Source organism: Aegilops tauschii, chromosome 3, assembly GCF_002575655.3.
Source record: "Aegilops tauschii subsp. strangulata cultivar AL8/78 chromosome 3, Aet v6.0, whole genome shotgun sequence".
NCBI classification, from domain to species: Eukaryota; Viridiplantae; Streptophyta; class Magnoliopsida; order Poales; family Poaceae; genus Aegilops; species Aegilops tauschii.
In genome coordinates this window covers 131,307,951-131,322,668 of record NC_053037.3, presented here as the reverse complement: position 1 = coordinate 131,322,668, position 14,718 = coordinate 131,307,951, and the positions used below count along the sequence as shown (strand labels likewise).

Here is a 14,718-nt window from a genome sequence, read left to right as displayed (position 1 = left end):
CTGCATTATTGAAGTGGCTCTTGACGTGGTTTGCTGAGGCATCCGACGATGCAAAAGCTGTCCAGGTCCAAGGAGTGTATGCTTGTGTGGTTAGCTCGGAATAATGCAAGAGAAGGTCAGAGAATTGAAGAAGCGGAAGCAATTGCGAGAAGGGTTAGTCACTTAATGGAAGAATGGCAGTCCATCCACGGACAAAAAAGCAGGCAAGTAAATCAGGGCCAACGGGAGAAGTGGCAACCACCAGATGATGGGTGGATTAAGGCAAACGTGGACGGTGCTCTGTCCAAAGTGGGGGAGTTGGGAGGCGCTGGAGTTGTGCTCAGGAACCAGGAAGGGGCGTTTTTGGGAGGATCATGCCATGCTTTTCCTAGGTGCAAGGATTCGGCAAGAGCAGAACTATACGCATGTAGAAGAGCAGCACAACTTGCAGGAGAGCTCAATGCACAAAACCTTCATATTGAGATGGTTTGCAGAGAGATCGTTTGCAAGCTGAGGAGCAAGGAGAAGGATCTCTCTGAGCTGGGACCGATCATTGAGGAGGTTAAGGAGCTCCTGACTTTGAGAGAACGATGGAAGATCACATGGGTTAGCCGATCTGCTAACGTTGCTGCACATCGGTTAGCTAGGCATGGAGTGACAAATAATTTATGTAAGGTTTGGTTACATGAACCACCAGACCGCATTTTGCAGGTTGTATCAGACGAAATCCCTAGCTGGGAGCCTTAAATACAGTTAAGTTGTGAGTTTCAAAAAAAAAAAACTAAACGCGCTGCGGAGCGCCAACACACCCCAGACCGCCGTTCATCTCCATGCGCTACCAAACTCGACTCCATCTACAACAGTTGTTGTCCTCCCCCTCCCACCTTCTCTGATCTGTGTATCAGTGGTGTTTGTATATGAAGATCCCACATAAAAAAGTGGTGGTCGGTGCGGACAAGTCCCAGGACGTCCAGCGAGCTGTCCAGTGTCCACTTGCATCCTGAATAACATGGCTACAGATCATTTCAATCAACTATAACAACCAACAGGTCGCCAGTCCCAGGAGTATCATGCCAAAAAGAATCAGGGTACTGAAGATAATTTTACACTGCATAAACTAGATACATGGGTAAAGTTACACTGTCTGCTGTTCCTTCCACCCTAACATAAAACAATTAGACAGGCACATAGCTTCAAGAGTACGATACAATGTTAGCAGCCTAGAATGATGGTGACATCAGACGGCGCCCATCTTCTCTTTGCTATTCCCAAACTGTGTCAGAAACTACCTCGTACTACACCGGAACCTAGGTCACCTATCCATAATTACATACAGGACATGTAAGTACAGATAGATACAGGAGAGATAAATAGATTAGAACGGCTGTTAAATCTATGTCAGGCTCCACCAAAAACAGACGAGGCGAGGCTTTAACTTAGTCAGAATCGCTGTCATGCTCCAGGAAGCGGTATTCTCTTGGCCCACCTAGTCGAAGAACTATGGTTCCGGAGTTCCCCTCATACCACTCGATGCCTTCCTTCTCCACAAGCTCGATAACCTATCACAGGCATTTATTTATATATAATTGCATTCAAAAGCGTGGCATGTGAAATCAGGGGATTAACATATTACGATTAACTGGATAAAGGGCTAAGGCATTTTTTAGGGAAATAAAATATCAGCATTACAAACCCCACCCAGAGCTGCACAACAATATTCTACTATAATGGATCATATGGCCACAAGACTAAATGTGGATAGAGTATGAAAGGATGCAACATCCAACCAAATGCAATTGAGGAGAGTTCATTTAGGGTATGAAGACGATGCTTTAAAACTACTACAGTCACTATACTTATAAGCAGCATATAGAAGTGACAAGAATGACTAATCAAACAAGAACATTCTTACCGATCGTTTTATCTTTCCTTTCCCTGTACCTTCAACACCACAACCAGTAATTACTCTAAGAAGGGTAGCTGTTTAAGGAAGAGAAAGGAAGACATGACAATAACGCATTAGTCAAGACCAATGGACCTAAATAATTACAGCATCAAACTGTATGTGAACACTCACATGGCATGCATACACAAACCAGCATGTGAACTTTGAGGAGCTTCATAGCTTGCTTGACATGTTGACCATGCAAGTCAATAGTCACCGTGTTTGTTATATGCTTGTTTCTGCCAACCAAAGATACCAGAGTCTGAGATCGGAAAATATCTCCCTGACTATCAGAAGTTATACAGTGGTTTACCTGGCTTCAAATATCTCCCTGCTGGCCTTCTCATCTTCCTTGCGACCCAATTCCCGATAATGTTTTCCCTAAAGCAAATAAATATTGGGCTATTTGAGATACTAAGGCTACACAAAGTAGCTATAAGCATTCCAGAAAATATTCTGAAAAACGAATACATCTTAGCATCTTATAACAGGGCTAATATCATTTACTAATTTTATGTATTGTAAGATAAGAAACAACATCAGCACATCACTTGGAGCTCTCCATCATTCAACCTTTAAGGGTGAAAGATAAAGAGATCCTGCCCTCTTTTTTGTCGTACTTTTGTCAGCCTTAACATCTTAAAATTAGAAGTCTGACCTCCTCTGCAAGGTACGAGGCATAAGATTTATCTCCTTTGGAATATGCCACAGCAGCCTGTATGGAATAAATAAATATAGAGATAAATATATGAAATACAAAAGAAGAACTGGCTTAAGAAAAACTGCAACAAAAATAGCGTCTTACTTTCTGATAGTACCCTTTCATCGTATCATAATGCCTAGCAGAAACACCACGGAACTCTCGATACCCATCCCCTTAACATTGAGAAATTACAGTTGTGTCATTTGCAGCAGTGCCAAATACAACAATTACAAAGCACCATAAGTGAAACAAAGACAGTTATATGTGTAAGTTTAAGCAAATCCATCAAAAGAAGTTCCATTGTAAGAACATATCTAATGTGAATGTCTGCGTGTCAAATGAAGACTAATTAAATCAAGAAATGAGAAGTAGCAGTTTTACTTATAGGATAAATATATATTGCTTAGACAAGGGAGTTATCGACCTCATGGTAAGAAATACACTAACAACAGAAACATATAGAGTTAGGAAACAGAAAGTATGTAAATTGCCATGATGGAAAAGAAGTGAATTCTTTGAGCACAAGGAACATGTCAACAAGCAGAGCAGTCAAAAACAGGATATACCATTTTTTGGTCTTTCTTGATTGCTTGGTGTGATGGGATGATTGTATGACTGCAGCTTCTTCACTACCTTCTTCCAGCCCATTTTACTTGGCTCGTATGTGCGTCTTTCAGGTATTTTGAACAGCGACTCCAAGACTTGTTGTGGCATCTTGGAATCCACCACCGCTGATCTTGGAGACGGTGTTGCCGAGTGTTGCACCTCACAAACAGCCTTCATGTAGCTACTGAACCAAAAGACCAGGCATATCATAAACCAACAACCACCGGCATGAAAGTGCAAGCACATGGCGAGATAACTAATATCAATGATGCCTAGGAGATAACTAGCTGTACAGCCAGCACCGTCAAAGTCTATGCGAATACTAATACCATTGATGCCTAAGAGATAACTAGCTGCACAGCCACATACTGTCAAAGTCTATGTGATTATTGGTATAGCTGTACTGGCTGTACTGTCAAGGTCTGCTTGACTACTGATACCATTATGCCTAGGAGATAACAACCTGTACAGCCAGTACTACTGAAGTCGACGGATGACTAAGGCATTTAAACTGAGTCACTCATTTTATAACCCAAAACTCACTTAGGTTAGCTAAGAAAAATACTATAAGCTATCTTAGAGGAATACTTTGCTAGCGTGTGACACACGCCATGTGCGCATAAAATCAGCTTTCATTAAACTGTGTTTGTCTAGACGATCAAGGATGCTTCATTTGTCAAGGCAGTCAAGGATATGAAATTGTTAACATGTACTCCCTCTGTACACTAATGTAAGACATTTTTGCAGTTCAAATTGAACTGCAAAAACGTCTTATATTAGTGTACAGAGGTAGTACTTATCTAATCTCATGTGCTATGCAACTTCTGAGCTGCCAAATGTGCGAAAGGGGCACAAGAAAGCACTGAATACTCTCCATTCAACAATTACCCACTATGTCTGTCCATACTCAGCTACAAACAAAAACATGACATGCATACATGGCATCTTTGTGCATTAAGTATGTGCATGTCAAACACATAACATGAAGTATCAAGTTCACCAAGCAACACATTAGACAGCTATATAATGTTACTAAGAATCTAAGGAAAGCATATGTGCTCAGATAAGATTCACCTGCTCTGTTGTTCCCCCCAGAAGAATTCATGTTGCCTTTCAGAGTGATTGTATGACATACCAGGTATTTCTTCTGGGAACTGAGTAGAACAAAATGTTAGAATATGATAATTTCACAAGGAAGCGCTTACAAAGTGCTACATGCATTCTATTGTGTCAAAGAAATAATAGGAAACTGGAGATGTGATTAGTGGACTAGCACAGACATGACAACCAGAAGTAAATAGCAATGACATTCAACATTGCCTGCTATCTTACGTTGCACTAGGACGTCAAAATGAACAACAAAGCTACAGGTTCTATTTTACTTCCTGATAAGACTTTTTTGGCAACTTCTGCGACTATAAAACAGGTCGTAAAACACAGCAATGGTAAACTGGCAATAGTTGGTGCTTTGAAAGATGCAATCTAAACTATCCCCTGTCGTACGGATATAACATGTTCTCCAGTAAGAAGGGGTTATACTAACTGCACTAATTATAAATAATAAAGAACTATGATCCCAGGCTATTTGTAGAACAAAATATTTATTACTGAACTTAGTAGCTTTAATGTATGCAGTAGTGAACTAAGATTAACTGAAATTTCTATGATCCCAAGCTATTTGTAGAACAAAATATTTAGTACTAAACTTAGTAGCTTTAATGAATCTAAGATTAACTGAAATTTCTGCAAGAAACGGGTGATTTGCACTGAAAAATAGGAGCATATATGACTGTGCAAAGTTAATACCTGGCGTGGACTCTGTTGAATACTTGCAGTACATTCTTCTTCAAACAATCCATTTCCTGGGAAGAGATTTGGAGAGGATGAGCCATTTGTTTCTTCATTAGGAATGCACCATCCCATACCAGAGATATCAAGCAATGCATCCAGAGCCTGAAAACACCTGATTAGTAATATCTCTCAACAAATTGTCACTGACTTAAAAGTATGCCATTCGATGAAAAAGAGAACAAGCTTTTTAGGTTTCACACCAGAAAGCTTAGTTTGTTACTTGGTTTTGAACAATTAAATTAATTTCCTAGTCTTAGGGCCGCCTGGATGCACAGCCGCCAAGGCACATGACAAGGTGACAATTAGGCGATACAAAATATATCTGTAGTATAAATTGTACAGTAACAAGTCCTAAGCATATTCTGTTCCATCATGGCATCGACCAACAGAAATCACATGTAAAGAGCCAAACCTACCTGTCATACCCTCCCTAGTACATGGGTCACTCTAAATTTTCTTACCGTCCTCTCATTTTCCTTGTTTTTTCTTCTCTACTACTTTAAGTTTCCATTCCCCCCTTTTTGATGTCCTAATATCTTACAGGCGAGTGCCGATGTCGTCCCACACCCTCACCCCTCAACTATTTAGTTGCAAATTGTAAATGCTGGTGATTTTTGTTAAGAACTCCCTCCGTCCCATAATATAAGATCTTATTACATCCAATTTATGAGCAAATTGGATGTAATAAGATCATAAATTATGGGACGGAGGAGCATATTATATTTCCTCTTCCTATCAGATCGGTCTTTTGGGATAGTTCCTTGATAGGAATATCTAATATGGTATCAGACCTGAGGTCTTGGGTTCAAGTCTCAGTCCCCGCGTTTTCCCCAATGATTTATCCACGCCCACGTCTGGCGTGGGGGGAGGTGTTTATCATTCCATATCCGCATCAGACGTGAAGGGGGGTGTTTACGTATATTATATCTCCTCTTCCTATCAGATCGGTCTTTTGGAATAGTTGGTTGATAGGAACATCTAACAATTTTAACCTCACAAGCACCTGGATGATTTTCGGTGCCTTGACAGATCTGATAACCACGACAGAACAGAAGAGGAGGTAGGCAACACCATTAACCGGATTTTTTTATGATGGGCTCAAGGAACTAGAGGAAACTCCCTGAACCATGTGTGAACTGGCAAACATACACATGCGCTTTTTTTTGTTTGTCAAAGTTTAAAGGTATAAATAAAGCAAGACAAAAGACCGTTGATATTGCCCACAACAGGCAAGATTATAGCCCCAGCCAATCAACAGTATTTTGTAAAATCCATGAACTTAAACACTGGTCGAGGGCCTCGAGACACTAAGAAATGCACCGAATAAGCTACTTGTTTACCTGCTCAACATCATATCCAGACTGACCTGCAAGAAATAAATATAGCATAAGGAACACTTTCAAAGATGTCCAACTGGTTGGCCAAATGAAATACAATTGTTACTAAACACACTCATATTCGAGCAAGCACAGAAATCTAATTTTACATTAAGCAACTTCTTACAGAATTAGAATAAACATGAATGAATTTTTATCCAGTTGTTGAAACAGCAAATTGCATTTAATAATTAGACGTGTTGCATAACATGTATTTTTCGCCAATTGTATGGTCAACCATGCAGCAGTTCTGCATACAAACACCAGGTACTAGTGTGCAACTAAAACCATGGATTGGCTTCAACTGTACAACACTAGAAGAATTGTGCAATCTGTAAGCCAACTTCCCACCCACGTGTTCTTTGCACCAAAACAAGCAAAGTGAATCTACCGCTTGAATGTGATATTGTGCAATTTGTAGTTGTGGAAGGTAGCTCATATCACAAAACAAAAACTGTAGGCAGCAATCTCCTTAACACTTAATATTTACGCAGGGAGAACAAGGGAGCATTGTGAAATGCCTTAACAGACATCCACTTGACTGATCGCATGAATCTTGCTTTGCTCCGGGCATCTATAACCTTGCACGTGATAAACTCAATAATCAATTCTCTGAATTGAGTCGACTTTTCAGAGATTTTAGCCCAATCAATCAACACTGCCTTGCTAATTACAACCATCCACTCCCGAAGCACTCCAAATCAATCACACAGCATTTTGAAGGTCGCAATTTGACATCCTAACAGTAACACTGTTTTATTTCCTGCCAGTTGCTTAAAGAGAATGCAATGCCGATAATATCAACAGATCAGATGCCAGCGTGGAAATAGCACCGCAAAATTACTTCGATATCTGCAGGTACAGATAGGAAACTGGAGTAGCAAGGAAATAGCACACAGAACTACTTCGACATCTGCGGCTACAGGAAGGAAACTAGGACTAAAAACATACGAGGACAATCAAACAAGAGGTCACTCTTTTTAATAGATTGGCTTATGCATGCCTCATGTGTTCTCTTCCACATTTTGGCACATCAAATTTCTAAGAGAAGTCAAAGTGCCAAAACATGCCCCCGCTCACTAAATGGTGTATTGTGAACTGAGGACAGTGCTTCAAACCTTCAGGTCCTGGTTGGATGACATTTAATTCGTTGGGAAGGTTTAGTATATAGTTCAAAAAATTAAAGCTTTCCAAAGAAATGCCGTTTAACTCCCTAAATACCAACACTTCCCAAAAATAACCTTTTATCTAAACACGCATTTATCCTATATATACTAGCAAATTTGCAATTCGGCTTGGTTATGACTTCTGTCAGCAGAAACAAACGATCCCAGGTAAAGCACTTGGATACGAAAAGCAGAGCAGCTAGTGCTAAACGACTCACCCAGCACGTCTTTGACCACACCCATGCTGAGCTCAGAATGATCACCGAGCATGGAGCAGAGAAACTGCTCGGCCTCCTCAACATTAAGCGTGGGATCGCCACCTCCGCTTTCTCTCTCCCCATTTCTCTCATCATTCCAGCCATTGCTGACGCTTTCTCCATCCATGTCCTTCCCCTTCCCCTTCCACCCACTTCTCTCGGTCGCGCTGACAGGCGGAGTGGCAGGCCGCGAGTAGCCCTTGCCGATCACGTCCGCAACGATGCCAGACACGGCAACGGGAAGCTTCCTGGGCCTGCGAGCCGGCCTCCTCCCAGCAGATCCGGCGCGCGGGGAGAGATCTGGCGGCGGCGGCGGCGGCGGCTGCATGTCCTGCGTGGAGCCGAGGATGCCGGCCGCGAGGAAGGGGTCGCCGCCGGCCTCGCGGTAGGCCGAGTCGACCTGGTCGATGGTGGCGCTGCCGAAGGCCTCGAGCAGCCAGGCGAGGTCGCGCCGCTCGTCGCCCGTGGCCGAGGAGGACGCGGCGGAGTCGGTCGAGGAGGGGGCGTAGAACGAGGAGGTGGACGCGGGCCCCGACGAGCTGGAGGTGAAGGCGCGGGTGTACCCCGAGGCGTCCCCGCCGCTCCCGCTGCCGCTGCCGCTCGACTCCGTCTCCGAGGCCGCGGCGGCTAGGGTTAGGGTTTCGGCGAGCGGCGAGCGCGGGGAGGACCCCGGCGCCGGAGGGGTCGGCGGCGCCGGCACCTCGGCGGCCGCCGGCGAGGGCCGCTTCTTCTTCTTGGATTTCTTCTTGGTGCTGGGCTTCATTTCGGGCGGTGGCCGCCTTTTCCCCTCCCCTATTTTCCTCCTCCTTCGGGGTGTTTTTTCGAGGGGGTTTTGACTTTTTCCTGATCGTTTCCGCCTGGCAGAGAGGGAGAGAGCGAGGGGAGGAGGAGGAAGAAGGCGGGGCGGGGAGCCGGCGAGTCGAGTCACGCGGTGGACGGAGGCGCGGCGGAATATACTACGCCCATTTGCATGTGGGGCACGTCATCCGCGGGTCCCGCATGTCATGCTCTAGGCGCGGCGGCGGGTGGGGAGGGGAGGGGAGGGGAGGGGGTGGATGGAAGAGGGTTGCGGCGACGGCCGATACTCATTTTGGACTGCTGGTTTACCCCGTTAGACTGGTGGATGGGGTCGGCCGAGGGGTCGTGGTCGTGCCCCGCCACGCACACCTTCGCTTGAGTGAGCCGGATAGGTACGGGGCGGTTGGCCGCGGGTATCAAGGGGGCCGGGCGGGGATTATTTATTTATTTATTTAAACCGAGATTGCGAGCGAGGGGGGCAGGGAAAGGCATTAAAATTGGGAAACATTTTAGGCCAGCGCGCCGGTCCAAACTTCGGCCGGTCGCATCGCGCTCGTCCATCACATGCAATCCAGCAGCCCGCGTCAATCACATGCAAGTTTGATCAATCACCCACTCAACCTCCTCAGCCTACGTGTGCCTGGGCCCGCCACAGCCCCTTCCTATTTCTTTTTTTCTCTGGTTATCTTCTTCCTCTCGCTCCTTCCTTCTTCTCTTTCCTACAGACAAGCATGGGAGACGACCATTGCTACTACACGGCGGTCTCTACCGCATGGCGAGATGCTGCAACCGATACGCAGCGGAGCTGGAACCGCACATCCGCAGAGTTGCAACCGTGAGCCGAAGAAGTACTGCCCTTTTGCTGGGACCGGCACCGTATTTTTGCTACAACCGGTGTCGCATTTTGCTACAACCAACCAAATTTTTTGCTGGAACCAACTATTGAAACTTCGTTGTTGTTTTTTGTTTTTGCTGGAACCGTCGCTTGATTTTGCTACTACCTACGACTTCATTTGCTACTACCGGCGACGGCTTTTTTCTTCGCTAAATCATTCATGAAAGATTATGCAACCCGACGGCGAGCGACAATGTTTATTTATGCTACAAACGACACAACTTTTTGCTACCACCGGCAACAATTTTTGTTACCACCATACGCAGATGTGATTAGCACCATTTTTTTATTTTTGCTACAACTGCGTCATTCTGTTTTGCTGCAACCGGCAACCAGAAAGCTACAATCGCTCAAAGTTTTTGCTACGATGGCGACCGAGTGGCGGCACCGGTGACTTTGCTCGAACTGTAATGTTTTTTTGCTACAATCGGCTGACTTTTTTCCTGCAACCAGCAACCAGAGGGGTAGTACAGTTTTTTTGCGAGCTCGTTGTCAGAGGTGCTGCGGCCGCTGGCCATGGCCGTCGAAGCCGTGGCCGCCACGACTGGAGCTGCGCCCACCGTCATGTGGAGCTGCGACCGCCGTCAGGTGGAGCTGCAACCATGGGGACAGGCTACGGCATGCGTGGAGCCGGTGAGAAATACAGTAGACGGCGGCGGCGAACTGCGGCGACCGGCGGCGAGGGCGACGACCGGCAGCGGGGGCAGCAGTAGAGGAGGAGAAGACGCAGGAGAGGAGGAAGCAGTGTTGGGCAGTGCTTCAAGGCCTCGCATCCATGGCGACGCAATGGGGCTATTTTCTCATAGAAGAAGACGCTGGAGAGGAGGAAGGAAATCGTGCGGCTGCAAACGAACAGATCCTACGCTGCTGGTGCAACCGGCCGAAAGTTTTGGGCCAGTGCGCCGGCGCAGAGTACTCGCCATTAAAATTTGAGGTGGTACGATCGGTCAGTATATCGATTAAATTTTTAACTGAAAATCGTTGCGCAGACTGCCAATTTGATGCCTCGTAATGTTTTTTCATGGTAATATGTGTCTCATTTATATCATAAGAATTATAGTACAAGTCACGTACACGACGATCTGACAAGACTGAAAAGACAGTAAAACTCTAGGGTCGGCCCTGGGGCAGGGCAAACAGGGCGGCCGCCCCGGGCCCCCAAAAGCCAGGGGGCCCCTCCCAGATATGCATACGTAGTATTAGGCCCCCCTCCCATACATAGAAGCAAAATGGAAAAAGGCCTGGCCCATGTTCACATGTAGGCAGAGACGAACGTGTAAACCAAATCGCTCGTTTCCCTGTTTGTTCACCTCAAAAGAAAAAAGGCGATCGATCAGACCCAGACCTTGATTCTGATTCCTTGACTTCTGTCCCTTCCGTCTTTTCGTTTACCTAGAGCGTTTGTCGTCTTCCACGGCTCGACCCCCTGGTTCGACTCTCCTGGTCTTCTCGTCCTGACGAACGGCGGCGACGACGGCGCGCGGCGCTACGCGGCTGCGACAAGTACGAGCACGTCTCCTTGCGCAGTAGCACCCAATTCCCTATGCCTTCGCCTGTACTGTTGTTATTTTTCCATTTACTTTTCTAATCCTAAATTATCAAATCTCGATTGATCGAACTGGAAAGGAATTGTCGCATACTCGCATAGCCGGCGCTCGCCCTTGAATTATTGCGCACATCGCAAAGAATAAAATTATAGCCACACTAAATTAGAGAGAAGGTACTATACTATGCCCTAGATTTTCTGTAATTGATCTTCTATCTAACATAGCTTTGCACTAATTTTAAAAGCTAATGGTTCCTTTTAATTTCAGCACATCATGTCAGACTTCGGCAGAAAGTATCCAGAAAGAATTGCTTGATGAAATTGATATTGATACTACCATTAGCGATTTTGTATCTCGGAACGATAAAACGATTTTTCAAGGTATTATGTAATATTTTATTCGATATGCACACTGATTTTTTATGGACTTGACTGTTTTTCTTTGATACAACTTTATATCTGCATATATTAATTACTACTTAAACATTTATACTAAGGGCCCCGGATTATTGTTTCGCCCCGGGCCCCTGAATTCTTAGGACCGGCCCTGTAAAACTCTAACCTTTGCACAAAAGAACACCAGCAAAAAAAATACAATCAAGACCGAAGAATCTTCTGAATTTGACACCAATACTCGTCACCTGCCTCTGGTGCCATCATAGCAGCCATCAAATTAAAAAAATGACGGATCACCTCCTCACCCGAACTCGACGTGGCTCCATCACTGATATGCAGCTTTGTGAAACTCTAATGTGGCTCCCAAAGGTGAAACCATTATCGTCGACCGAATCAGACCAGGGCAACACTCTGACATGTCATCGAACTCCATATTTGACACCCCCATACGACTAAGACGTCGGAGGAGAAAACCATACGTGTCATCCATGAGCCACGAACCTTACACGATCCACCATCTTTCATATCTGCTCCTGGGCTACCTCCCAAGCTCCGCGCCGACGCTGGAGCAAACATCGTCTCAACAGCGGAGCATGAGGACACAAGTCCAGCATGAGGATGCCGTCGCCGCCACGTCATCCTTACTTGAACAGACTGGTTTTCAAATGCATCCCAACCATAGAACCGATGGCCTCATCAGGGAAGGATCCGAAGAATCTTTATTCCGCGCCGCCATCATTGCCGCCAAAACCAAAACGATGAACAACAAAAAAAACCTAGACTACGAGGGACTAACGATCCACACCGTGGATCCAGTGACCCCCTCACCACCGACAATCCGAGATCGTCCGCGGAGGACGACGCTGAAAGATTGGCCTCTCCCGACTGCGGCTAGGGTTCCAGCCGCCAGGGACGAGAGGAAAAAAGGTTTCCCATTTTCCACTGAATTTTTAGGGGATTTTCCCTCCCGTGGTGTGCACCCTCCCTATGCTAATTTGCCGAAAGTTTACTAATATCTTTACTGGAAAAGTAATCATCACAGATATAACATGTATTTTACCAGCAGCTTGTCTAATTCATATCTAGATGTTTTTTAAGAATGTCACATCTAAGTTCCTCCAAATAACATGACAACAAGAAACAAAAAAAACTGAGACAAAAAAAAATAGACCACAAACATAGTGGACACAAGGTTAGATGTGATATGTCACATCTAGATGTGTTCTAGACAAAACCTTTTACCAGTATACAAAGTTTTTTTACAGGTTACTACTGTACAAAGTTGAGGCCTAAAAACCAGCTCACGTCTTTTTACAAACAAAAACAGACAGATGTGGCACTTTGTAGTGATTATGGGCCAAATTAATACAATATGACATGTGGATCCATGGCATGTGATTTCAGGCTCCACGTGATGACGCGTTTTCATAAGATCCATAGCATGTGCTAAACCTTGGGCTGTGCGTGACGACGCTTTTTCACTTGGAAACTGAGAGATGTTTTTATTGTAACTACTAGTGGCGTTTTTGTCTGAAACATCTGAGCTTGACCCAACCGGGGTAGATCCAGTGGCGTAACTAGGGGTGTGCCAGGTGTGCCATGGCACACCCAGAATTTTGAAAAATGTTTTTTTACCATGTAATAATTAACTGATTTTTAAGGCCCATTCAAACCAAGGGAAATAGACCTTAAGTTTTTTGAAGTGTGCACACCCTCTATTTTACTTCTGGGTCCGCCACTGGGTAGATCATTTATGAGAGGGAAGCCAGTAACTACCGTGTTCAAACTGCAAACTAACCTTAGTTAGGCCAACTCCAACTCGCGACCCCATTTTGCCCGGCCGCATCAAATTTGATTGAAACAGACAAAAATCTCAGCCTACATGCAGTCTCAAACAGACCGGTGTCCTTTTTTGTCCCTATTTTCGGCTCAATTCTGAGTCATGTTTGCGTCAAAACGGACAGCGCGCGGGCGGGCAGCACACACAACGCTCACATTTCCCCCTTCTTTCCCAAAACCCCCCATCTCCTCCGCTAGTGCCCGCTCCATGGCCGGTGCCCCGAAGCAACCCGCAGCTGTCGTCCCAGCCGCCACCTCCGCCCGTCCCGCGACGAAGAAGAAGAAGAAGCCGAGGTCAGAGCTCACGACGGTAGAGCTCGAGCGACTTGACCGAGAATTAGCCAAGATGAGGGCCCGGAGGTTCATTCAGGTGGAGAGGAAAGCCGCTGCCGAGTGCTGAGTAAATAGGCAATTTTTTGACTAAATTAATCCAAGAATAAATCACAAGCATGACATAAACAGTACTAAACACATACTGATATTTGACCATATTAACGCGTACTAGACAGATAGTAGAAACATCTACGCAGATCACTAGTACGGCTAAAAAAGTAATGAACATGTGAGGGATAAACGAGTTATAGCCTCCGGTTGGCCAGTTGGCCGTAGCAGCAGCAGTGGCGGCGGCCTCCTCGCCCGCCTTCTGGTCAGCGACAACCTTCTCGGCGGAGGAAGACGTGGTGATGATGCAGCGGACGTGGACGAAGTAGAGGAAGGTGACGAACGTCGGTGAGCAGTCGCGTAGAGACGTTTCCCAAAAACCTAATTGCCCCTCTCCTATACAGGATCCGGAGAGGCGGGGTTTCGGAGGCCTGCTCTCCCGTCGACCGTGTACGCGACGGTCGGGATGGGATCACCGGTGGCAGCAGCAGTAATGGAACGACGGTGGTGTTGGGATTTACGATAGGGTGCGTCGACTGCAAATTAAAATTTTCCTACGCGCATATCAACCAAGAACATGCTACGGGAGATAGATCACAGATCGTTACCACTAGACGTGCAGCGCCGTGCAGCAGAAGAAGAGTTGGGGCAGCGCGTCCGCGTGGTTCATCTCCTCCTCGCCCGATCTCCCTCGAACAGCCAGTCGTCGGATCCCGCGTACTGGTTCACCGGAGCGGTGTAAGTGCACCGCCTCTAACGGCATTCGCGAGTGCAGGAGGAACATCGTGCGGCGGAGTGCTAGCTAGGTCCGATCACATAGTCGGCGGCGAGTGGAGGTGGCCATTCACAACACATGCAAAACCTAGTGACAACGCGGAAGCGATCAACCAAATGAGTGTGCCGCACCTCCACTATATATAGGCGTCCGTCGTGGGCTCAACACTTGGTCCTCGCATGGACCCTAAAGCCCAAAAACTGTT

The 14,718-nt window shown here is 45.9% G+C and overlaps 1 protein-coding gene across 2 annotated transcripts; it reads right to left on the bottom strand.

The window, feature by feature from the left end:
• Positions 1 to 1,062: 1,062 nt before the first annotated feature.
• LOC109772616 (SMR domain-containing protein At5g58720) lies at positions 1,063 to 8,851 on the bottom strand. 2 transcript variants are annotated; one of them, XM_020331306.4, is made up of 11 exons: positions 7,845 to 8,851; positions 6,425 to 6,450; positions 5,040 to 5,186; positions 4,308 to 4,387; positions 3,194 to 3,414; positions 2,730 to 2,800; positions 2,583 to 2,639; positions 2,238 to 2,305; positions 2,057 to 2,163; positions 1,892 to 1,959; positions 1,063 to 1,538 (listed from the first exon to the last, which is right to left on the bottom strand). In XM_020331306.4, the coding sequence occupies exons 1-11, from the start codon at positions 8,644 to 8,646 to the stop codon at positions 1,416 to 1,418; spliced, it is 1,770 nt and encodes a 589-aa protein (XP_020186895.1). In that variant the 5' UTR covers positions 8,647 to 8,851; the 3' UTR covers positions 1,063 to 1,415. The 2 variants fall into 2 exon arrangements, with proteins under 2 accessions (XP_020186895.1, XP_020186888.1); XM_020331299.4 differs by having other exon boundaries at positions 3,194 to 3,417; positions 7,845 to 8,805.
• Between the last annotated feature and the right edge of the window lie 5,867 nt (positions 8,852 to 14,718).

What these genes read in the sequence shown, in the direction of transcription:
- LOC109772616 (XM_020331299.4), bottom strand. Translation starts at nt 8,646, where the DNA reads ATGAAGCCCAGCACCAAGAAGAAATCCAAGAAGAAGAAGCGGCCCTCG. An exon ending in TGTGGTCAAAGACGTGCTGG is followed by an intron (nt 6,451 to 7,844) that starts GTGAGTCGTTTA and finishes TATTTCTTGCAG; the next exon opens with GTCAGTCTGGATATGATGTT. An exon ending in TGAAAGGGTACTATCAGAAA is followed by an intron (nt 2,640 to 2,729) that starts GTAAGACGCTAT and finishes TATTCCATACAG; the next exon opens with GCTGCTGTGGCATATTCCAA.